Source organism: Cynara cardunculus (genome assembly GCF_001531365.2).
Source record: "Cynara cardunculus var. scolymus isolate 2C chromosome LG 13, CcrdV1, whole genome shotgun sequence".
NCBI lineage: Eukaryota > Viridiplantae > Streptophyta > Magnoliopsida > Asterales > Asteraceae > Cynara > Cynara cardunculus.
The window spans coordinates 4,716,045-4,741,930 of record NC_037540.1 but is presented as its reverse complement, the minus strand read 5'-3'; the positions used below and the strand labels follow the sequence as shown (position 1 = coordinate 4,741,930).

The following is a 25,886-nucleotide window of genomic DNA, read 5'->3' as shown; positions in this document are numbered from 1 at the left end:
TTTAGAATCTTTAATTAATATAATTAATTTTGAAATATCTAAAATCTTAGAATATAATTTTATTTTATATTTTTGTTTTTATTCTCTATTTTTAAAAAAGATTATAAAAAGACTCTAGCATAATTGATGCTCTTTCATGTGACGAAACTTACGTTATAGGTCCTTTAATGTCTCGGATGACTTTTCATACCACTTTTCTTCATCCAAGCTCAACCACGGCCATTGATTTAAACGTCATAAACATGTAATAATGGATGGACACTGAAAGGCTTGTTAAAACAAATCCACACCCCTAAATGATTAAACGCAAAAACACGGATGTCATACATCAGGGTTCTGCAACAGATGAACAAGTTTAAAAAAGTCATGACCAAGTTTTATCATGTTTCAATGCACCAATGTCAGTAAATATATATTAAACGCATTTCATATTTCTATGGTAACCGTTTTTCAGATTTTGGTAACCGTATTTCAAATTTATGGGTTTTGATCACGTTGGAGTATTTTGGGAGAGATTTCATTTGTTTCCATGAATACATTACTTTTCTCTTCCCATATTGCCCTTCCATGCGCTTTTAATTCATTAATCTTATTAATTTTCTTCAATTGACATAAAAAGATACAATTAATCATAGCCCTCAATCTAGTAAATCAAAGGCTGAAAATGGTTTGTATAAATGGTGTGATTTGCAAATTAAACCACCCCTAATATATATTTATATATATATATATATATACACACACACACAATCAAGATAGTTAACTTAACAATCCAAATAACAACCAATATTTTGTAGCCATTAGCAAAATATATTTTAAGAAAGGACAAGGGTAGAATCATTTCTTACATTCGTTTGATACGTCTGATATATAAGACGCGAAAAAATAATACAAAAACTCGTCTCGCATTTGAATTGACAATAACCCTGTTCGATTATGTTTAGTCTCCATACGCACATTAACTGCAGAACCAAATCCTTTTAAACTTTTTTTTCCTATTAACACTCTCCATCCCTGTCTAAACAGTACAACATATTTTTTTGGAAGAGTGTCCTAAACTACGTCTAAACTAATCCCGACAAATTGTAATTGCAAGAAATCTGTCCTGATAAACTCAATATAACATTTTTCAAGTAATCTTTTCTACAAAATATTAAAAAGTTTAAATTATGTTTTGAACGTAAGTTAACATATTTTCTCATTTGCAATATTTTAATAAAAATATATTGTGTATCCAAAAATCTATACATTTTTTAGTTACAGTATTTATAAAATTAATCAAGAGATACAGATATCAACCATATATGGATGATGGATCATTTCTATAAATACAATTTATTTGGGCAAAGCTCAATCGTATGGTTTATGAAAGTAATCATATAAGCGCCGGCTCATAAAATAAGTCCATACGACATGTGTTTTATATTAATGTGTATAATAATACAAAGATGAAGTCGTTGTTTTAAATAAAAATTGGATTCTAATAATAGGATCGGAGGAATATGATATTAAAAGCAGTCGTGAACTTTTTCATGCTATAATCCCAATTTTTGTTTGCACCTTTTCATTAATAAAATTGAATAAAGACGTGAACTCTAATCATGCTAATTTCAAGGAACTTTCCTTATACTTTTATATGTTTTTTAAACATATTTAAAACTGATTAGACAAATTAGTTAAAATTATAATTTCACGTGAATTTTTTTATTCATTTATCTTTTTTGTGTGAACTACGGGTATGCAGATTAACTTGTGTGCACCTCAACTAATATCAGATCTTTATAAAATAGCCTGGAAAACCTTGGTTTTACATAAATCAAATTAATGTCCTCCGAAGAAAATCCTCAAAAACACAAAATTTATTCCAAATTAAATTAATTCGTAAAATAGTTTTATTCATTTCAATCATTATTGATGGTTGAAAATTAATTAATTTCATTAAATCTGACGCAAACTGATATAATTAATTTATTTTAAGTAGTATTTAATAGATTTTTCTTACATATATCGTTAAAAATAAAATTTTCACATTTAACCAAAATTGAAGAGAAATTGCACAGCTTAGAATTAGAAACGTGACAAAATGCTTAAAGTTGAAATAGAAAGCCAAGTTAAAATAAGTCAATGGCGCAAATGGGTAGCACACGGGCTGAGTTAGGGTGCGGCGGCGCCCGCCCATGACTGCCTCAAAGTGGAGACATCTCTATCTCTATGTAACTACGTGTGTCTATCCATGTAATGCGGCGAAAAATCGAGGATTTTAACGATTTTGAAGTTTCACTGGTTTTATCAGGAAAGATTTAATGATGATATAAATTACACTTGGTTTTTAAATATTAATACAATTTGAATAAATAAGAGTTATGGTTCCAATTACAGTTTATCGATGAAAAAAATTGTATGACAGTTTAAAATCCAACATATTTAAACGACTCCACAAATGTGTTAGAGCAATTGAATGAGAAAAACTTTTAATAACTCATGATGAATATCAATTTGAATTTCATCTTAAGGGATGGGGAGAAGACATAGAGGTATGAGAAGGTGAAGACATGAGTGAAATGTGTCAAAAGATCTTGGGAACTTGAAAAGAAAATGTAATAATGTATATTGGTAATTTGTACTATATATTATTTTAATTGTAGATTATGAGATTTTAAGACTAAATGCATAAAGTAATATTATTTAATGCATTATGAGTTGTTTTTAAGACTTTGTGCATAAATGAATAGTACTTTGTGCATTAAAAATTGTTTTAAAGATTTTTGAAAAATTTGGTTTATAAGATAGTATAGATATAGATAGAGAACTTAGACACCGTTTTGTGCACCTGCACTACTTTTGAATATTCAAGTTCCTAATCTTATAGATCTAGCTAAAAGATAAAAAAAATCAAATTCAACCAGTTTTATTATTGTAATTGCAGACCTAGCCGTTGTAATTGTGGACATAACCGTGGTAATTGCAGTCCTAATCATCGCATTTGCATATCTGTATTAAATTTGAATTTTGTTTTTACTTTTTAGGTAGATCTAATATTACGAACCTTGATATTATGAAAAGTAGTGATATTTGTGTGAATCTAGAAAGAAAAATAATTATAACACCAATTTGAATGTAAGAAGCAATCATTTGGGTCAAGGACGGCAATCCAACAGCCCAGTTCTGTACCGTAAACCAAGTCACGGGTGGTCTATTCTTGTTGACTTTTAGGCCCTTTGCCACTTTTAGTGGCTAAATGAGCGATATAGTGGATGATGTTATTTTCTATACATTTTCATTTTTTATAAATAGACAGAATGTTGATATTGCATGTAACGAATTAATTACAAAAAGCCGGTAAACTATGAAGTCAACAAAATAATATATTAATATTTACCTTCCAATTCAATATTCTTAAATTAATTTCTTGATATACAAATACACATATATATATATATATATATATTAAAAAGATATTCGCAGATATATTTCAATTTTAATGTTTCATTTTATTCATTTTTTGTGTCGATATAATACGATTTTATATGATTTTAAAAAATGATAATATTTTAATTTTTGAATGAAAAATATGCCGATATTAGTGTTAAATTAACCATTTAAAATTTCTCATTTTCTATGTAATTTATTTAATTCAATTTTTTGGTATAATTTAATTTAAATTTAATAACAAAGTAATTTTGTTTAATAATATAATTTTTATAAGGATGATAAATAAATATTTTCTATTAAAACTCAACGACTATTCTAATTATATTATAATTTTTTATATTTAAAATAAAATGTTTATCCTATATTTGATTACTTTTATCTGCAGCTAGTTACATGAATTCAAAATTAGAGTTTTAATAAGTTATATTATTGAACTTTAAGTAATATGCATTAATAAACAGTACTTCATGCATAAAAATGATCTTTAAATTTTTTTGGTAAATGTTTTATAATATATTACACACACAGATATATATATATATATATATATATAAATAAAACAAAACACATTCATTTTACGAAAATGTGAAAACATTCTTATTACATATGATAATATATGTGAAAGGACTTGATGTTATGTCGACGACGTGTCCTACGACCTAGATCACGTCAAAAGTGGTCTGGGTATCTGATTTAACATTAGGTGTGTATTATATGTGATGAAATATAGTTCTAGATGTGACTGACTATGGTAAAAAGATGTTCTCATGTTCTTAAAAAATGAAAATGTTCTCGTTCAAACCCCTCTGTATATATACATATAGAGTTGAGTTATGAGGAAAATAAAAGTTACAGTGAAAATGTCTCTAAACCGTTAGATAAATTATTTTTTCGATTTAACGGTTAGAAATTAAAAGTTACAATGAAAAATACGGATAATCAACTATCTTCATCAATATTAATTTTCATTTTCATATTTTACTCACATTCACGAACTTTATATACACATTTAATCACTATCATATTTATAATTTTATTAACATTTCAGTCATGATAATATAAATAGATCGATCAAAATAACTGAATTAATTAATATTTAATTCAATATTCTGTTTTAATTTAAGAAAATATCTTCTCCCAAAAGATGATATATCGATGAAGATGCTTGGATGCCTGTACGTATGCATGTTTGTGATTTTGTTGACTTTATAAATGGGAGGAGAAGGGGGACATTTATGATTCTATATTAAAACTGAATCAAACTATTTGATTTGATTAAATATTTTAATATTTTTTTATTAACCTGGATATTTAACCCCGCTATACGAGCCGACTAATCACAGGATGACCACCTGCTTTGCAAAKAGCCTGGAGTCACCGCATTTGAACTTTCGTGGCCACAAGAGGATTTTTAATCCTCATTGGATGTAAACCTGAGACATTCTGATACTTTTGATATTTGGAGTCAAGCTCAAACCAATCAAACATCATCCTTGTGGTTAATATTAACATTTTATGCCCTTTAATTTATTTCATTTTATTTGAATTCATCAAATTATACTCTGATTTTTCTCAGATTTACCTAATATGTTCATATTTCTTATAGTTTATCGTATATTGATTTTAAACAATTCATGATCAAATGTAGTACAAACAATTATATGTAAGGTTTACCTAGCCAGATGCATAATACGTTTTTCTTTTTTGAATTATAATAAATCATACATTACTCGAATTCATAAGCTAAGCGTTGTTTGGTCAGAGGTTTAAACAGTAATTAATAATATTGAATATAAAAAAAAAAACTGTTTGGTTTTATATAATATGATGAATCGATGCTCCCTTGTGCTTTTGGGTAACAAGAAAGCGAGCTTCTCTGCTTTGATCAAATCAAAAGCCCAGTCAGCCACCAACGCGGTGCAGGTCACATGACCTGCAGCTCGGCCTTCGCTCCGTATAGTTGGTCAACAACCAAATATAGCTAGCAAGCAAGGTCATTACTATGCTAAAAGAAGCCGTCTTAAATTTCATGTCATGTTAAATTAAAGAAAAATGAAAAAAATTCACATGTTTAATGCATGTATCATTTTCAAATCTATGCCTGAACCAAAAGAAAAACTAGAAGCATCATAATTTGATGTCTCATTGCTTACGTCACTATTAGATAAGTCAAAGATTGAGCCAATCAAATTAATCCATTGTTAATTAGGAATCATTGTGCTGTTAATTGATTTACTTGTTTGACGTGGTCATATTTCAATGGTTGACCTTTTAACCTCATAAAGTCAAACCATTTTTTGGTATATCCTACTTCAATTTTTTTACTCACTCTTAATAAAACATGTCTTTTGGAACTTTGAAGAGATTCAAGTTTCCCATACCATTTTAATTAAATAAATATTATTTAAAAAGTTAATTCACTTTATTTTGAATTTTTTTTGTTAAGTATTTTATATTATTAATAAATATAAAATGAAAAAAATATAATAAAGTGATAGTAGTAGTTACAATATACACAATCTTCCTGTCATTTATCCAACTTACCCACAGGAAATGCTACACACTACTAAAAGTCTTGGTATTATGGATGGATTTTTTAACGGAATTTTTGTCAGAAAAACATCGAGATCTTAAAAAAGTCAACTTCTGTTGATTTCCACCAGAAATGACAAATCCGTAATTGGGTTTAAGAAAATAAACAAAAATTTATTTTAATAACTTCTCCGATGGATTTGTGGCATAATTATTAATTATTTATTATTTTAAAAAACCGTCACAAATCTGTCAAAAAATTGGTCTATTTTTTTAATTAATTAACATTTTCTTTATTTCTAACGGATTTTAATTAATTATCTATTTAAAAAAATTCCGTTGGAAATATTTAGAATAATATTTTTGTATTTTATTTTATTCCCTAAATTATCTTTTAAAAAAAACAAAAAAACATTTTTTTTTATTTTAACCCACGAATTTCCGTCGGTAAAACTAATCACATTTTCTAAAGCAAGTAATTGCTCGAAAAAATTAGAAAATATCAAAAGAAATCCGACGGATTTCTGGCGGCCATATCTGCCGAAAAATACAAATTTGTTGGAAAATCCGCCAAAAATTGCATTTTAGCGGTGGGGGTTTTTCTGGCTCGCCAATCCGTCGAAAATCCGACAGAAATTTGTTTCGACAGATTTTGCCTTCGAAAAACCTCATTTTTAGTACCAACAGGCAACAGCTTAGGGGTGTTATGTATTATTGTTTGACAACCTTTTTTTACCCGAAAATAAAAGGTTATATAAAATAATTGTTTTGTTACACACGTTGAATCAACTTGACATATTGATCATGAGTTCATGATTTAACTCAATGAATCACTGTCAAATCAGATAATTGACGAGTATGAGTTCATATACATTTGATTTTTTTTTAAGATAATGCAACAAGATAACTATTGGTTTGAATAATTGAACCCATGAAACTCCCTTGTATTATTGCTTGGGATATGGGTATAAGACGTAATAACGTATGAGAATAACAACTATAGTGATAATACTTCTGAGCCTTTCGATGAGTTAACTTTTTAATATAACTTTCTTGCTTTCAACTGTACATCTTTAGTATCTTCACCTACATTCATCTACCATTGGTCCTTTATATTCAGTTGTAATCCTTTTCACATGCATGAATTTGTTAAGGTTTCGATAATGATGATAAAAATAGATAAATAAAGGTTGTTTAAGGTATACGAAGATTTCGTTCTCATCTTCTTATCATAACTCTTATTCTTATCGGAACCCAACCAATGAATATAACAGGTAAATTACATTAAAACACGATGCATTTTGTCTATATTCTTATTTTGAGAAAATATATTGTCTTTTATGCAATTAAATAAAAGTATTATATTTTTATGCAATTAAGAAAACCTATTATAATGTTGTGAACAAAATTGATGTATTATAACTTTGTAATAAAAAATCATTTAAAAAAAGAATTATTACACTTTTTTTTAGTATTAATCAATGTGATTTGTCGTTTTAATTAAAGTATTTACTTGAGTATAAATTTATCTAGAATTTTTTTTTGAAAAAAAAATATATATATTAATTGATAATTATTTATATATCGGTTAATAAATATCTTGCTTAAATTAATAATTTTTAGTGGTGCAAAGTGTATTAATTTATAGAGTTTTAACTACAACTAATATCTTTCATAGCTATCTACTTGTAAATTTGTCATTATTACAACAACGATAATACTGGAAAAGACAGTTTCAATATTACCCATACACAATCCTTTATATAGACGTTGGACGGGTGGACACTAAGGTGGAATAAATTGGAACTTAGCCAATGGACGAGTAGACCAATGTTGAATTTGGGTTTACCTATTATGGGCCCCCTGTGTCTCATTTGGTGTGAGTTGCTTAGCTTTGATGGTGATTTTGTGTTGAATTTGGGTTTTCCTATTATGTAAGTAAGATTACTTTTTGCCTTTTCTTTTTTATTGTTTTGTGATCAACAAACCCATTCGTAAATTTTTTAAGTGTTTATATACGATAAATGCAATAAACAAACTCATACATCATTGTTATTTTTAGTGCGATTTAAACTCCTGACTAGGGGTGTACAAAAATATCCGACCGACCCAACCAACTCAACCAGTAGCCATTCAATACTTAATCGAGTTGTAAAACTTTTCAACTATATTGGGTCGGAATTAGGTTAGGGTTACTTGAATCAAACCAGCCCAATAATTCCTAATGGCTTTTTACATTATGAATTAGATATGATTGTTAACTTTTTGGTTATATATGTACATTAGATATTAGACCAACTCGTAATTAGCTCTTATTTACATGAACTTTCAACTTTCTTCTTGTAATTTGTTGCATGTTTTGGGTTTATAACTACACAAAAATTCCTGTTGGTCCTTATATTGTTTGTTGAATACTAGCAGCCCGAGTAACCATACATATACATTATTACCATATAGGAAATGGAGCAGGTACTCATGTAATTGATAGCCTTAATAGAAAGCGTTGTGCAAATATCTTTTATGTGATTGATTTTATCTCATTTTGATTTTACTTTGTTTAAACATAATAACTTAGCTAGATTAATGATATACCAAAGATCAACCCGACCAACTCACGCAGTTTGGGTTGAGTTGCGTTTAGATTTTTCAAACCGCAAACATTGGGTTGGGTCATTCAAATGTCTTCAACTCGACCAACCCAACCCGTGGACACTCCTATTCTGACTTCTTGAGAGGTTAAAGACTCAGATACCGCTAAGTCAAGTACCTTTTGGTAAAACCTTCAGTAAGTTGGAAATATAAATGCTCGACTAATAATTATTAATATTAAATTATGTATAAGATTAACATGAATATTAATTTTCACAATACAAATGAATAAAAAATCAAGACATCCAACTCTTTTAAATTACATAAAATTCATTTTAAATTGTCTTATACATATAATATTTGGTAGGATTTTTATGTTAGTTTATTTTTTAATACTTTATTTACCGAAAACTTTAATTTATATTAGAAGGGTACTTACACAATGCATCGAGATAAATCTCTATTTTAATGTTTAGTTTTTATTCATTGTCTCTATCGATATAATACGATTTTATGTGATTTTGAGAAAACAATAATGTTTTTATTTTTGAATGAAATATAAATTTGAAGATAGCATAAAAATTTGAAAAAAAATAAAATCGATATTAGTATCAAATTAACTACTTAATAGTTCTTGTTTTTTTGGTGTAACTTCTTTAGATCAAAATTTTCTATTATAATTTAATTTAGATTCAATAACAAAGTAATTTATTTTAGTTTAACTAGAAGAGTACTCGCGCAATGCAACAAGATATACATATTGATTTTAATATTTTTTTATCTCAATCGATGTTATAATATTGTCTTATGTGATTTTGAAAAAATGATAATGTTTTTATTTTTGAATAAAATATAAATTTGAAGATATAATAAAAATTTGACAAAATTATATCGATATTAGTATCAAATTAACTATTTAAAATTCTTCATTTTTTGTTTTTTAATTCAAAATTTTTAATTATAATTTAATTTAAGTTCAATAACGAAATAATTTATATTTGGTTTAGTAATATAATTTTCTTATAAAGATAATAGTTAATTATTTGGTTAAAACTCGATAATTATTCTAATTATATTTTAGATTTTTTATATTTTAAAATGAGATGTTTATTCTTTATCTGATTATGTTTATCCACATTTAGTTACACGAATTCAAACATGAAATTTTAATAAGTTGTACTTATGCATAATTTACTTGTAATCTTTAATTTTAAGTAATATGCATCAATATACAGTACTTCATGCATAAAAAATGGTTTTTAAGAATTTTTATCAAATAATTTATAATATATTATTAGAAAGTAATGAATATTTAGTTGGTAATTAAATATTAGAGTAAACTATAAACTTGGTTCTTGTGGTTTGTTGAAAATAACACTTTTGGTCTTTACAATTTTGAAATTACAAGATAGATATCATAGTTGTAAAAAACATCTAGATTTGACCCCTAACTCAAATGGTCATTTAAAAATTGTATTATATGAGACATATTTTCATCTTTTTGTTATTTTTTTGGTCTTTTAATTAATCAAAATCGATTTTATGAATTTGGTTCCTATGGTGAATAAATGATAAAACAATCGATAAAAAGACAAAAACATATTTCATTTAACAAAAAAATTTAACGGTCGTTAACAAGAGAGACCAAATCTGGATGTTTTATTTACAAACTATGATGGTCATATTATAATTTTAAAACTACAAGGACAAAAAATGTTATTTTGGACAAACCATAGGAACCAAATTTATAGTTTACTAAAATATTAAATGTTTATTTGGAGAGAGGATTTTGGAAGGAGTAGGAAAAATAGAGTTTTCAAAAGCTTGTCCAATATATTTTTTCGTTGTATTCCATAGTAACCTATTTTTATAAATCTTTTATTAGTATTATATTTTTATTATAATAATGTATTTTTAAGTTATTTTTTTATTAAAATATCATATTTTTAAAAAAATATCAATTATAACAATGAATAACTTGTTACATTTTAAACATATTAACCCCTTACTTTTATTTGCTTCCTTGACTTAAATGAAATAAAATGGATGTCACATCATTTTAATGATATGACTAAAAAAAAAAAAAAAACCTCTTTCAAATTATTTGTAATGATTTTTATTTTTCAATACTATGATTAAAAAAACATTTCATTTTTTTAATTTTTTTATTAAATTACATGCAAATTAAATATTTTAGAGAAAAAATATCTCCTAAACAAATATGATGCATTATTTTTTAGATAACTATTTTATTTGTAACAAATGTAACACTTCTTATTTTATTTTATTAAAAAAAAATACTTATCTTTTAAAGTTTTTTTTAAAATGTTAGAGAGATAAATTGTGCTCTACAAGTTTTTTTTAATATTGTTACATTAATGACTAATTCAAAAAATAATCTAATTAATTTAATATATTTATATGTCAATTAAATTTGTTTAAACATGTATGATATATTCTTTAGAAAATAAATATTTTTTGGTAAAAAATGTAACAATTTTTAATTTCATTTTTTCAAAAAATACATATTTTGTTTAAAAAAATTAGCAAGGTAATTGTGTCTTACTAGTTTTCTTAATATTGGTATATTAATGAATAATTTAGAAAATTTACAATTCATTTAATATATTTATTAAATATATTTAAAATCAAATTTTTTTTCAAATATAATGTTGTAATAAGAAATGTGACGTTAACAAAATTTTATACATGGATATCTCATATGGACAATGACATGATATGAAAACCTGGTAACTTGTGTCATGTCATCTTAATTCAAATCAAAATGTTATTCATTGCTATAATACCGATGTTGGGAGACTAAATTTTTAGTTAATTTAGGTAAACATATTTGATTAAATGTTCAATGTTGTAACAATAAAATATAAAAACTAAATTGTAATTTAGATGCTGGTGATGCTATAATAAAGTAATTTTAAAAATATAATATTATAATTAAAGTTTAATGTTGATGATATAATATATGTGAACAACCTACATGTAAAATGACATGAAAATCATATAATAAATAAATTTAAATTAAAAGATTATCTAATATTGTAAATTTGTAATAGATAAAATATTTAAAAGATAATATCTCAATTAAAAAATAATTTAAAAGAACGTTATTATTATAAAAAAACTAAAAATATAATGCTATATTTTTTATTATCGTTTTCCTGTTTAAGGCAATCAATTGGTATACACAATCGTGTCTACCTCCACCGCCATGGTTGATCAACGTTCCTAATCGGCGCCGGTAGTCTCACATGCACCTTTCTCCGCCGGTGACTGTATTCCTCAATCTCTATCCCTTCAATGTTTCATCTATTGACTACGCTGTTGATTTTCTGGAGCTTCGACTCGTCATCATTGTTATCATCCGCTTTCCCCATTTTTCCGACGGTAGGATCACGTTCGATACTACGTGCAATCAAGCGCAGCGATGATCAACCTGGTTGTGTGGTTGATTTGAACGCCACCAATTTTGATGCAGTTCTCAAGGAAACCCCTGCTACTTACGCCATTGTTGAATTCTTCGCTCACTGGTCAGCTTTCTTTCTAATGATTTCTAGGGTTTATGAATTTATTACTTTGGTTGAGGCCTCAATTGTACGCGCAGTCATGTTAGCTTGAGATTTGGCTTTTTTTTTTACTCTGGAGTTAGGTTTCATCGTCATTTTTGTTTTTCATTTAATGAGTACTGGAAAAAGAAACAAGATTAAAGCGTAAGTCGTATGAATCAGACTTTGGTGAAATTTCTAATTGCAAACAAGGAGATACAATTTGATTTTTGATGTCAAACCTAGTATATCTGCATGGAAAATTAATATTAATTTTGTTACGAAATCGTATTTTTTTTTCTGTAATAAGATTAGTCCTCTTTACTCAAAAAGTCAAAAGGGTGTCTCAAAGATTCACCGTTTTGCGTCTGGAAGTATTTGTTGGAAGGAAACTTAAAAACATGCATAAAGAGCCATTAGTCTATCAGACAATTTTGTTCTTTTACAGGATAATATCTTTAAAACAAATTACATTTTGATTCTATGGCTAAACGAGCGAACTTCTTGGATCTGTTTATGACGATATAATTCACTGGCTACTTTAAAACCATTGGTCTACTTGGTTGTGTTTTTTCCTTCAAAATTGCTCCAATTTTGTACTATGAGCTTGTGTTTGGAATTTTGTCTTCTAAAGTTGAAGTACATATATTGCTTTCCTACAATGTAAATTTGGTTTATCCCACCGTATATTGGTTTTGTACTAATCATATGTATACATATATGTCTGCGTGTGTTCCTATTATATACATATCTGTTACATAGGGATATGATCAAGCTGTATTACCAACTAGTTGACATGCTTAAAAAAATGTGAGGGCCTTATAAACCAATTTGTGCTTGGCTGACAGTATGTATGTGATCCAATAGAATGCTTAGCTACTAGTGGTGCCTTCATGGAAGCTATACCCAAACTTCATGGTTTTTCTTCTAGAGACATCACCTAGAATTTAAGCCGGTCCACTACATGCGGTTGACAATCTGATAAATGTTGGTAACTAAGATGGCAAACTTCTTTTGACTATTCCATTTTTAAGCATCTGCATGCTATTTCTTATTTTATTATTAATGTTTTGGCAGGTGCCCGGCTTGCAGAAACTATAAGGTATTTCTATTTTGATTCTGTAAATGTCAACTCAAAGTAATTTAACATGTTTGTTTTTCTTATCATATTAGCTTTAATTTTGCAGCCCCAATATGAAAAGGTTGCGAGGCTTTTCAATGGAGCAGATGCGGTTCATCCTGGGATTATATTGATGACACAAATAGACTGTGCCAATAAGGTATCATTATTAGATTTTTCGTTATTCCTTCTAGAATTAATTAAATGTTCACCTACAGAAAGAGCTTTCATTTGAATGTTGTGATTCATGAATGAGGTAATTCCTTTTTTTAGGGTTTTATATTTAATTGAACAAAATATTAAACTTAGATTGAATTAAGAATAGGGAAAACAAAATAAAAATAAAGTTATAAGTGCACAGCTTGTAATGGCGATGTTTGGGTTGCTGTTGGTGTTGACATGTTCAATTGTTCATCATGCAAACCATTGGGAGTCGAAACTGAAAATGACTGTTTTAACTTGGAAAATTACATGGAGTACCAGAGGTTATGCTGTAATAAAATTCTAGAACTAACCCCATGTTCTACAAATATATAAGAAAACCTGTTGAATTGTAAAAGGTGCCGAAAAGGCATGAGAAGTTGTTATAAAATGTTGTAAATAAAGATTTGATCACTAAATAATCTTAATAAATAATGAAGAGCTAAAAATGAAAAAAAGTTATGCTTTCTATACCTTCTTGAGTGTGTGAGGTTCATTTCCTGTCCTTACGATTGTGCCTATCTATTAATACCAGCCCCATGTAACTGCCACTTTGCCAACTGCTAGTATATGACTGTCACGTTGATCCTTTATATTTGTGCCACCTGTCTGAGTAACCTGCTCGACCATTGGTGTAATCACCTAATACACTTTATTAATCACTACACAGGCTGTAATCACGCTGGATCTTTGGGGAGAATATACTTGTAACTTCCCCAAGCTGATCATCTCTAAGAGCATCTCCAACAGCTTCTCCAAAATGGAGAAAATAGAGAAAATGGGGATTTTTAGTCAATATTTTGCTCGAACAGCTTCCTCAAAACTATCTCCAAAATGGAGAGAGTAGGAGAGAGAAGCGTTTTTCTCCAAATATAGAGAGAACCCCAAAAATGATTACTAAGTGAGACCGCCAATAGGAAACTTTGAAAAAAATAGTGAGAGAGATAATATTTGAATATTATAATCAATGTTATATTCTCCAGAATGGAGAATTTGTTGGAGATGAATGTAATTTTTTTTTTGGAAATTTTAACTTTTGTTTCTCCATTTTGGAAATTTTTTGGGGAATTTGTTGGAGATGCTCTAACCTTTTTTCTGGAGGGACATGAAGAATTTGCTACTTGGTCATAAACTTTTTGCAAGTGATGAGAAGATTGATGGCTTACTATCAAAGGCCATATATATATATATATATATATATATATATATATATATATATATATGTTAAGGCTTAGGTTTGCGTGAGAACCACAACAAAGTTTAGAACCGTGAGAACTATTGATGTATATACACTATCAAAACTAGTATTCTGTCAATGGGTATATTCATCAGTACATATCTACTATGTATGCAAGTATCTATGCATTGATGCATACACTCACTGGAATTCATTAGTGTATATGTATCAATGAATATACAGGTTCTCATGGTTCTCAAATTTTTTGTGGTTCTCACATGCTACCCCTATATATAGCATTGGATTGTTAGACTCTATTCAGGATTCCTAAATAGGTTTCTCATCCTTGCTTTCGACCTATTTAATTGCCATCTAGTCTTTCTTCATTAATGCCTAGGCAAGCCTCAGTCCTCTTCATGCTGATCATCGGCACATACACTAGTTGGGATTATTCTAGTAGAATTTCTATATCTGATCTAGTTGATACTTTTGCACTTTTCACTTAAAATGTCAACTTCACACTGGGTATTTTTTTGTCTTAGGCCAAATCACAGAAATATTGATGAGAACTGAAAAAGAAACAGGTAAACCTGCCATACAACAGAAACAGGCACAGGTGAAAAATATGTATGTATAAGAAAATAAAGAGGAGAGGAGTGGAGAGAAGTAGAAAGCAGCATGTCAAAATCCTAATAGTTTGGACTACCAAAGTGTAAATATTCTATGTTTGTGTAACAATGCATATTGGATGTTCAAGTATTTAGAAGGTGTTCATTTCTGGACTTGTAAGTATTGGAAGCCTTAAAACAAGATTGAAACGACAAAAAGAAAAGCCAAACCCTCCAGAAACACAAGTCAAGTAGCATCCAAGCCGCACCTTTAGATAAGCTGTATCCAAACGATCTCTATTAGTCTTAATAGACGTATATGCATCTGGTGCATATTCGGCCATGCCCATGCCACACCTGCACCAAATTTGCACCTGATGCGGATATGTCACTCTAGCTCAAGTATATGTGGTTCATAATCCCAGTTGATAAGCAAGGTGCCAAGGTGCCAAGGTGATATGCTAAAAGAATCTAGTTAAGAAAAGGTTCAACGCTTGACACACTGGCCCATGCATGTACATGCTTTCCTTTCCTCTTCACTTATCATAGTTGCAATCTAATATGTCCCCTTTTGTCGACTCATACTTACTCCTTCCTTTTTCTTTTTCATATCCTAGACATGTTTTTATCCCTTGTTACTATATCATGGCATATGATCAATTCACCCTTAACACATGCTTGGCAGCACAGGTAAATACTAATCTTTGTCGTAAGTTCCATATTTCTCATTACCCAATGCTATTATGGGGACCACCTTCTAAATTCATTGCCGGTCGCCGGAACGGCAAACAAGAAAAAGGTGAAATTCATCCCATTGAAGATGGAAAGACTGCTGATCTTCTACTCAAATGGATTAATACACAATTGGGAAGGTATGATGATTTTTGAGATACATTACTTGTTATCTGTTGCCTATTTACATACGATATCTTGAGTCAGTGAGTCATGCACTGTAATAAAATATCTTAATTTCTCTAACAATACAGCTTGGTAAACTACTTTCTATCACAGACTTCAATATGCATATTTATTATGTATCTGTTATTACAATTAGGCTGGTTCTACTGCATGAATATATTTTCAAGAAGGTCATGCTGCAAGTAGGAGAAAAATCTATATGGTGGAGAAGAAAGCTTATGATGAATACAAATCGTTAACATGAAGAGCAGATATTACTTTTCTTTTTTAAGCATGCAAATATAGGGTTCTGAAAGCTAGGAGCTTGACAGAATGTAATAGAGGCTACAACTTTTACTCTTTCATTTCTTTGTAAAAGAATGTATATTATGTAAGTGCTTAATGTTTAKGATGGCTGCACCATCTATCCTGACCGTTCTTCCCATTACATATTTTGATAGTTTATATAGATAGAAAGAGACGAAGTTTAGAATCAGATTGTGCAATTTGTCAACGTAACAGTTTTCTCATGTTTTCACTTCACATCAGACAATAAGATTAAAATGTAATAGTTGTTTCTCCGATGGAAAAATTTATTGCCATACACCACTCCTTCAGTAATTGTATGTTCGCTATTTGCATGTGTCGTAACTGTATGTTTGTTTTTCTGTTTAGCTCATATGGCTTGGAAGATGAGAAATTTGAAAATGATAAGCTTCTTCAATCAAATGTCTCAGACCCTGGACAGGTTTAGCTTTTGAAGCCATTGCTCAAAATACATAGCTTGCTGCGTTAACCATAAGAAGACCTTTCTTTTCTAGTAAAGCTTAGGCACATGATTAACTTTTGAAAATGTCTTAGATTGCACGCGCCATATATGATGTTGAAGAAGCCTTGACTGTTGCCTTTGACATTATTTTGGAACACAAGGTTAACATCTTTTACTCGTATTATATTTGTTGTTGTTTATCACGCCAAATTTCTGATCTTCACAGACCTTTTTCTATATGGATATTTGGTAGATGATCAAATCGGATACTCGGGCTACACTTATAAAGTTTTTGCAAGTTATGGTGGCTCATCACCCTTCCAGGAGGTTGGTATCTTTTCCTCATTCCGTACTTGTTATTCAAAGTTGCTATTTTCTTCATTGTTGAATCTGAACATAATATCAGGTGCCGAAAGGGAAGTGCTGACATACTTGTGAACTTCGACGATTTGTACCCTTCAAATATATCGTCAGTGAACAAAGAGGAACTGAATAATAGCACCGGACTGGGTGCTCTGCGTACCTTTCAGATATGTGGAAAACAAGTTCCTCGTGGATACTGGGTAAAATTCAGCTAATGCACTCTTTGTTCATGTAGAATTTCTTGGCTTCCTGATTTGCTGATACCTCAAAGCAGCAAGTTTGTTTCCTTTCTTTCATTCCCGTGCTCATTTTGGTGGTATACTTATATAGGGAATACTGGTAAAAGCAAAAGAGAAATAAATAATGCTAGAGTTGCTATATATCGAATGATGAAAGTGTCTGATATGATTACTCTTCAGCCCTTCTACTCATAGTGTTTAAATATAAGTATAAAGCATTGCTCATAAGTATGATGAGGGGAATTAATGTTGGTAGGAAATTCAATGCAATTGCTAGGACAGATCTTTTCGACCATTTGATATTACCGAGAATATCATGCTTCATATCCTCCCATGGCGTTTTGGATTTGACTTTTTCTGAGGCCAAAGCTGAAACTTGCAAAGAGAAGGTGCTTTCCAAGTTCGACAAGAATGGAGCCATGATACCCCTGGGCCAAGGATCATCCTGCTTAAGTTAAGATGCAGTCAATAGAATTTATGTAGGGATGTTTCCTAGTATATAGTTTTAATCATGAAAGTTCTAGGTGATACATCCTTCTTTTTTGTATTTCTCTTTTTGTTAATGGTTATTTCGCAGCATCCTTATCTACAGTTTGACCTTAACTAACACTGACTTCATTACCTAGTCAGGCTAGGCTAGGTATTCTTTGTTTCACTCTTTGTGATCCTCAACAATTGATCATCCCATTTCTGGTTTTCTACCTGTCTAGGCCAGTTTTGGTTACTTTATTTAACGTCATTTGTGCATTACTTCTTGTGTCTCAAATAAAATCTGCTATAAGCTTATGATGTTCCTAACTAATTGATACTCCTAGTTTATATGAATTCATTTGTGCATTTTTCCGGCGCAATATGGTTTGAAAAATAGTCAATGCGTGTGGTTTGGTCCGATTTGCAGTTTGGACTTTGGACTTCTGCATATTGCAGTTGAATTGCACTGCATAACATATTTACACACACACACACACATATATACATATCATCTAAAAAAATATTTTATATGTATTATAAATTAGGAAAAACCCAACCAAATATACCCAAGTGTGATGCTAACACCATCTATAAAGTGGGCTGCTAATTAGAGACTGGACCAAACCAATTCAAGCCAGGTGTACCCAACATATCTCACTAGGAGGTAGGGTGGGGGTGAGGATGTACGAAACCTTTAGGGTGGGGTAGACATGCTGTTTTTGTCAAGGCCCCTGACCTGCAATTCAAATTTTGAAAGAAACAAGAGGGCAAGAGATGGATGAAAAGACTAGCAAAAAGGTGTTTTCAAACATGCATCAAGTACAATAAACAGTAAAGGCAACAAGGGCATATGTGACGGATATGTATAACAAGCAAGGAAACACTAAATCGCTACTAATTACAGATTATAATCATATATTCATGTTATTGCTCCGTAGAGATTATGGCGGTGCTCTATCTGCACTTTAAGCTACACCTGAGTTTGATTCTATTAGTTCATAGTTTATATCATATTTTATTATTTTATAAATATGTTATTAATTAAGATGGATGAATTTAAAGCATAATGTCATTATAATGAGCTAAAATTAATTAATAGGACTAAATAAATCCCCATAATAAGCCTAAACCGTAGAGACCAGTTAGACCAGATCACGTTTTTGTGGTGCAGTTTGACCGGTTTGGTCACTTCATCCCAAATCGCATGGTTTGAAAAATTTCTTGAACCGCACTTGCGGTTTGGTTCGTTAAAAGGGGGTTAGACCGGCTAGACGTGTCTGCAAACACCTCTAAACAAACATACGGAGTTGACTACTTTTGAGACTTTTGCATAGGTAGCCGAACTTCACTCAATATGGGGAGGGTCCTTATGTCTCCTGCAAGTAATCGAGATTACCACTATGCCATCTTGATGTCAAGAATGCTTTCGTTAATGGTAACATATAGGAAGAAGTGTACATGGATATTTGACCCGGATTCCGCAATGAGGAAAATAAGGGATTAGTGTGCTGCCTCGAGAGGTCTTTTTGTTGTCTTAAATAATCACCTTGCACTTGGTTTAGTTTGGAGAGACGATGAAGAAACTTGAGGTTATTCAAGGACAAGCTGATCATACACTGTTTTGCAAACACTGGTCTTCCAATATCAATAGGTTGATTGCTTCGGAACTCATAGGGAATCAAATTGATTTGTGGACGGAATCAGGTATGCAGGCTTAACTGAAAATAGGGATATTTGGTGATTCAACAGATGACTCAGTTAAGATGAAGGTAAAAGTTTTATAAGATTACTGTTCACTCTAAAATCCTCAGAAGCCCCTGTCCACCTCACCATTCAGTATTTCGTCTTATTCATAGAGAAATCTCTGATCAAGGATAGCACAAGATCCAAAAAAGCCAAAATTTATGACAAATTGGAACCAGGTGAGTTTATAAAAAAATACAGATCTTGGGTATCATCCTCGATGGGAGATCACAATCTTAATCATGTATGTAGATGATATAATCATCCCATAGGACTTCAAACGAAAGATTGACATACACTTTATTAAGGAAAAGATTGTTTCTGGAGCATGTATGGTCTACGCTCCAACTGATCATCAGATTTCATACCTTCACCATAGGACTTCTCAACAACAAATTTAAGTTCTTTATCAAAGTTGGAGATGATCATGTCTACTATCCAACTTGAGGGGGAGTGTTGGCATGTATTAATGTCCAAATATTTCTTAATAAGTTGTAAATAATCTGCTATTTTAGTGTAGTCAATGTTCTGTAATTAGTGTTTTTCCGATTCTTAGGAATTCTCCTAGATAACCTTCTGCTGCCTTTATAAACAAGTTGTAACCTGTAGGTTCTTTATGATTGAATAAATAAGACTTTAACTTATTTCATTCACAAAAACTACATGAAGTCGATGGTATGAATTTAAAATGATAATGTAATATGCGTTTGTGAACAATTATACTGGTAGAAGGCCGCATTTAGCGTGGGTGGACAGTTGTAGGAGGGACATAGAAGTAACTGATTCTTAATTTTTGATGTTATTTTCTTCGTGGTAGGATATCATTTCCGAAATTTGGCATTTCTTGACAATATTGTATCAGAGATAGAGAGATGGTTATGGGATTGTAATGTAAAAATAAGTTGTTATTTGAAGCGACTCTAGATTATAAAGTTAACATAGCGAAAGTTCTGCATACAGCCCCATTTAAACTGCAAAAATTGCCATATCAGATGCTGTGTAGCGTTATTGTTGTTGGTTTTAATATTGTATCTTATGTTCTTGAGATAGACCCTCTTGTTGGTCAGTTATGACCCATGCCCACGTCAACTTGATTGAAACATCTCTAAACGATCCGTTTGAGATCTCTTAGTATGCGTTTCATTTTGTTGATATATTTGAACGGTTCTAATCTTCTCACTGCCTTCAGATTTTTAGGGCTTTCTTACATTTACTGTTGCTTTTACTTCAGCTTCATTCATGTGTTAGTCTTTTGGAAGTACTCTTCTTGTTATAATGCATATGATTCACCGAGATAATTGTAAACTAACTTATTGTTCCTGCTTTTGAAATATAGATGTTTTGTCGTGGCAGCAAGAATGATACTAGGGGATTCAGGTATGCAATCTATTATTCTTGTGGGCCAAAGTCAATGCAGTCAATATTTTGTAACAATGACAATGGTAGAATAGGTAAATTAAGCTTATAATTTGCCAAAAAAGAAGACATTGCAATCAATCTGACGTTCCAAAATGGAAACTGTCACAATTTTTATAGAACACACGGAGTAATCTTTTGGCGGAAAACCATTTTCATCTGGTCCAAAACTTATTCTGAACTTATTAAGAAAAGGATGTTAATGATAGTTTGTCACTTTGCAGTTGTGGTTTATGGGTTCTATTACATTCCCTCTCGGTGAGAGTGGATGATGGAGAGAGCCAGCTGGCTTTTACAGCTGCCTGTGATTTTATCCACAAGTTTTTCATCTGTGAGGAGTGTAGTCAACATTTTTATGAAATGTGCTCCAGGTAACTGCTTAAGCTTCTTTTATGATCTTTCGATCGTCTAGTTGTAGGTCATGTGCAATGCAGGGGTCACTTAATTCATGGTAGAAGTTATTGGTAGCCTACAACTTGAGGCTTATAAGGAGCTCACAAATCCCATTTTCTATTCATTGGATCGACTCTGATACCATTTGTAACATCCTAAAGTAACAGGCTGACCCAATAACTTCGTATTCAATTTAAAACCATGGTGGAAAGTTATTGGCAGCCCGCAACATGTCCTATAAGGAGCTCACAAATCCCATTTTCTATCGATGTGGGATGAGTTGTTACAATTTTGTTCTCTGGCTGCAGTGTTTCTAGTCCATTCAACAGGACACATGATTTTGTCCTGTGGCTGTGGACAGCACATAACAAAGTGAACGAGAGACTAATGAAAACAGAAGCATCTCTTGGAACCGGTGATCCCAAGTTCCCCAAAATAATCTGGCCTCCAAATCAGCTCTGCCCGACTTGTTATGCTGCTGAAAATGTGAGAACCGGAAATAACTGGGATCACGATGAGGTGTTCAAGTTCTTGGTACGCCACTATGGGAAGATGCTCGTATCTCACTACGAGGACAAGGAGATCATGAGCCATGTGAACGTAAAAAGCAGCACGGTTTCAGAAGATTTGGTGGGGTCAACAAATGCACTTGTGGTGCCGATGGGGGCTGCTGTGGCGATCGCATTGGCGAGCTGTTTGTTTGGAGCAGTGGCGTACGTGTGGCGTTCACGACAGAAGAATCGGAAGTATTTATACAAACCCCAGTTTTTAAAGAACGTTTAATTAGATGGGGTTGAGGAAGGTCGTGTTCTTATTGTATTTTAACAAATTTCAGGCCAAGGAGAAGCTGGAGCTGACATATCTGATTAAGCTGCAGAAACAAGTGAAAGAAAGTCAGATGACAGACCCATTCCTTTGTGTCGTCTTTTATTAGCCGTTTGTTTTGAGCCAGCCAGCCAGCCTCCCTCGTATATATATATAAGGTGGTATGTACAGATTCGTTCCTTCATTGCGATTACAGTTGCGGAAAAAGCTTTATCTTCACCTCTATAATATTTTTTTTCTTCAAAAATATTCCTATGTCGATCAGGAATTGTTGTTTTGTCTCCTTAATTTAAAAAATGAATATAGTTGCTAGGGGTTAATTGATGATGATATGCACCATAGGCATGCATAAACTCATGATGCATGAAAAGCACGAGCCCATATGTGCGATGGGACAGAACGAGATTGGACAAAACTCACCGTCCCATGTTTGGTGCGTCATAGGACAAAACAAGAACTCACTGTTTCACATTCAATGCCACATGGGACAGAGACAAGAACTGAGATAAGGTAAGAGACTACGAGACAAAAGTTTTTTCAGTTCCACCTATTTGGGACAAAGATGAGTCAAGAACTATAATAGTACTAGTATACTCTCGTTTGATATATAACTTTAATATAGTATTTGTTTTAAGGGTCACCAACGTTGGTTACTGCCGTCACCACTACTGTCGGCCACCGGGAGCCACCATCGACCACCTCCACCAACTCTTACGTTACAACAACCTCCTCCACCACCTCAATAACCATCATCGGCCATCGACCACCACCGTCCATTGTTGCCACTACTATCACCGTCGGCCACCTCACTACAACCACCTCCTCCACAACCACCAATAACACTGCCTACCACCATAACTACCTCTATTGGCTACTGCTACCTCCACCACCACTATTCACCGTCTTCATGTCGCAACAACCACCGCCGTCCACCAACCATCACTGCCTTTATCTCTACAACTTTTGTCATCTACCGCCCACCATTGCTAGTACCTTCGGCTACCTCCACCATAACCACACCACTACCATTTGGTGTTAACGTCGGCGATACTCTAATTGATCATATTTATATAACTATTTATATATGATAAAATAAACTCCGATCGAAATTCATTCATTCAAGTATTCTGTTGGATTAATCATTTTTAGCTTAGATAATCAATTCCAATAAATTGTGTTACATTCCGTTCAATTCCAGAATCTTCAAAAACAAACCGAATAACTACAAATAAATGAGAAGACCTTAAATGATGAGAAAGTGGAAGGAATTGGTTGAGATTTTTCATCTTAAAATAAATAGAGACAAAATGATGGCTAATTTCAAAAACCTAGCTATAAAAGTTGATGGAAATTTTAAAACTTTTGTATAACTAAATCATGAATTCAAGTCACTATAGAAATTCCACTTTCTTAATTAATTCAAGTTTAATAACCTATAAAAATAAGTGGAATTTACTGAGTTTCTTTTTCAGTTAAAATTTTTGTATAACTAAATCATTAATTCAAGTCACATCATTGTTACTTTAACTGAATAAGAAACTCAATAAAACTCCACAATGTCTCACTTTTCAATTTTTTATTTATAAAGTACAATTTTATTTATATAAATTTAATACAATATAGACAATTTGGCATTTTTTTAAAAGATAGAAAAAATATTTTATAATTATTAATGTACAATTTATAAATTAATTTTAAGTTATATAGTTGAAAGTATTTAAAAATAATAATCTATAACGAGATAATTATGTACTTCATTTGCTTTTGTAAATAATATATTAATATACATACGCGTATTTAATAAAACATATATATTTTATGAATATGTTTTGTAAATTTATTAAAACAAAATAAAATTGTTAAAAAAATTCAGATAAAAAATTAGGTTCCTATTCAACATGGATTCTTATAATAACTTGTGAATAAACAAGAACATCTATTTCGCTTGGTACTTTTAGAACCCTCGACAAAAACCTCCTTGTAGATGCTCAAATTCGCTTTCTTTACAAATTTTTACCCGTTAATGGGGTCTATTTCCTTTTAAATAAAAAATGAATTAGCTGTTTTATTTTAACTAAATTTTATAAAATATAATCAATATTTTAAATTTTTAATAAATAAATTATATCAAAATAACGAAAATTTCATTGTCTTTAATCTAAGATCAATAATGATACATATATTTTTTAAGGTTACACATGAATTTGGGTTATAAGTTATAAACTAATTCACATACATGTTACCATTAAGATTCATATTTAAATCTATGTTATGGTTCATTAATTTACATAAGAACCAATATATACATAATTATCACCACCTAATAATGGTTTATTGAGATCTTTTACGTTTGGTTCCATTTCAAACAGTCAACGAATAACTTCGATTTAGGTAAAAAAGACTTAATCAATCTCTTAATTGTAAAGTCGCCAAGGAATTTATGGTGTAAGATTAAATGAAAAATCGATGATTATCAAAATTCAATAATGGTTATGAAAGAAATGGAAAATAAGCTATGATATTTGATATTTTTTCTATCTTAATTACTATATTACATGTATGTCTTGTCCTAAACAAAAAAACTTCGAAAATCAAAATTATAATCTAGTCGATGAGATTGCTTCTCATGTTTTCAAAACATACACACACACACACACATATATATATATATATATATATATATATATAATTCTCATTTAAACCTAACATTATCATGCTATATAATAAAACATATGATCGATCACATGGATTAAAACAAATGACATTAATAACGATATAATCAATTTGCAACTTGTTGTTTCTTATATATATATATATATATATATATGTTGATAAAAGATTAAGAAACCATTAGTTCATGGATTAGCCAATAATCCAAGTACTGCTTATCTCCATTATACAAACCTTATGATGTTCTGAATGTCATTTCCCATCAACTTATAATAAAATAGTTTCAAGTACAGATTATATATTAAAAAGAAATGGTTTGATGTGTACTAAGAAGATGAGGTGTAGAGAATGTATATGCTCTATAAAGTGATTTTAGGATCAATCATAAGACAGAGTTGTTTCCAAAAGTAGCAAATGCCAATGCGTTAGTCTTCGTATTTCCTGCTAAAATCACCATATATTAATAAGCTCCAACCATTGATGATATCTATGTCAGCAAGTGGGCTGATTATTAATTACTATTATTATTAAATTAATTAGTTAATACCCAAGAGAATCTTGATGTTAATAATTAAGCATTAAACTATATATTAATTCTTGGAGGGCCACTGAGGTTTCTTTTTAACTTTATTATGCAATCTTGACTGGGTATAATAGTAGTCTTTTACGTTTAGATACTCCCAGAGGACAAATACGCATACTCGAATCTTATGGTCGAGTTTTTTCATATATACTTTCCTACTTAATTTTGAGCAAGTTTTAAATAACGTAACATATAACATGGTAACAAGGTCAAGCTTCAAATTTTATGAAGTTATGACATTTTTTAAGGCTTACCTAAAACGACATGTATACATACACACACACACACACACACA

The 25,886-nt window shown here is 30.7% G+C and overlaps 1 protein-coding gene across 2 annotated transcripts; it reads left to right on the top strand.

The window, feature by feature from the left end:
- The first annotated feature begins 11,726 nt into the window (after nucleotides 1-11,726).
- LOC112524525 (sulfhydryl oxidase 2-like) lies at nucleotides 11,727-22,585 on the top strand. 2 transcript variants are annotated; one of them, XM_025134374.1, is made up of 12 exons: nucleotides 11,727-12,101; nucleotides 13,194-13,218; nucleotides 13,304-13,396; nucleotides 15,913-16,094; nucleotides 16,795-16,867; nucleotides 16,981-17,049; nucleotides 17,142-17,215; nucleotides 17,295-17,451; nucleotides 21,041-21,081; nucleotides 21,345-21,491; nucleotides 21,822-22,259; nucleotides 22,349-22,585. In XM_025134374.1, the coding sequence occupies exons 1-12, from the start codon at nucleotides 11,872-11,874 to the stop codon at nucleotides 22,368-22,370; spliced, it is 1,551 nt and encodes a 516-aa protein (XP_024990142.1). In that variant the 5' UTR covers nucleotides 11,727-11,871; the 3' UTR covers nucleotides 22,371-22,585. The 2 variants fall into 2 exon arrangements, with proteins under 2 accessions (XP_024990142.1, XP_024990141.1); XM_025134373.1 differs by lacking the exon at nucleotides 22,349-22,585 and having other exon boundaries at nucleotides 21,822-22,311.
- The last annotated feature ends 3,301 nt before the right edge of the window (nucleotides 22,586-25,886 follow it).

What these genes read in the sequence shown, in the direction of transcription:
- LOC112524525 (XM_025134373.1), top strand. Translation starts at nt 11,872, where the DNA reads ATGTTTCATCTATTGACTACGCTGTTGATTTTCTGGAGCTTCGACTCG. An exon ending in ACATTATTTTGGAACACAAG is followed by an intron (nt 17,050 to 17,141) that starts GTTAACATCTTT and finishes GATATTTGGTAG; the next exon opens with ATGATCAAATCGGATACTCG. An exon ending in AAGTTCCTCGTGGATACTGG is followed by an intron (nt 17,452 to 21,040) that starts GTAAAATTCAGC and finishes TTTGAAATATAG; the next exon opens with ATGTTTTGTCGTGGCAGCAA.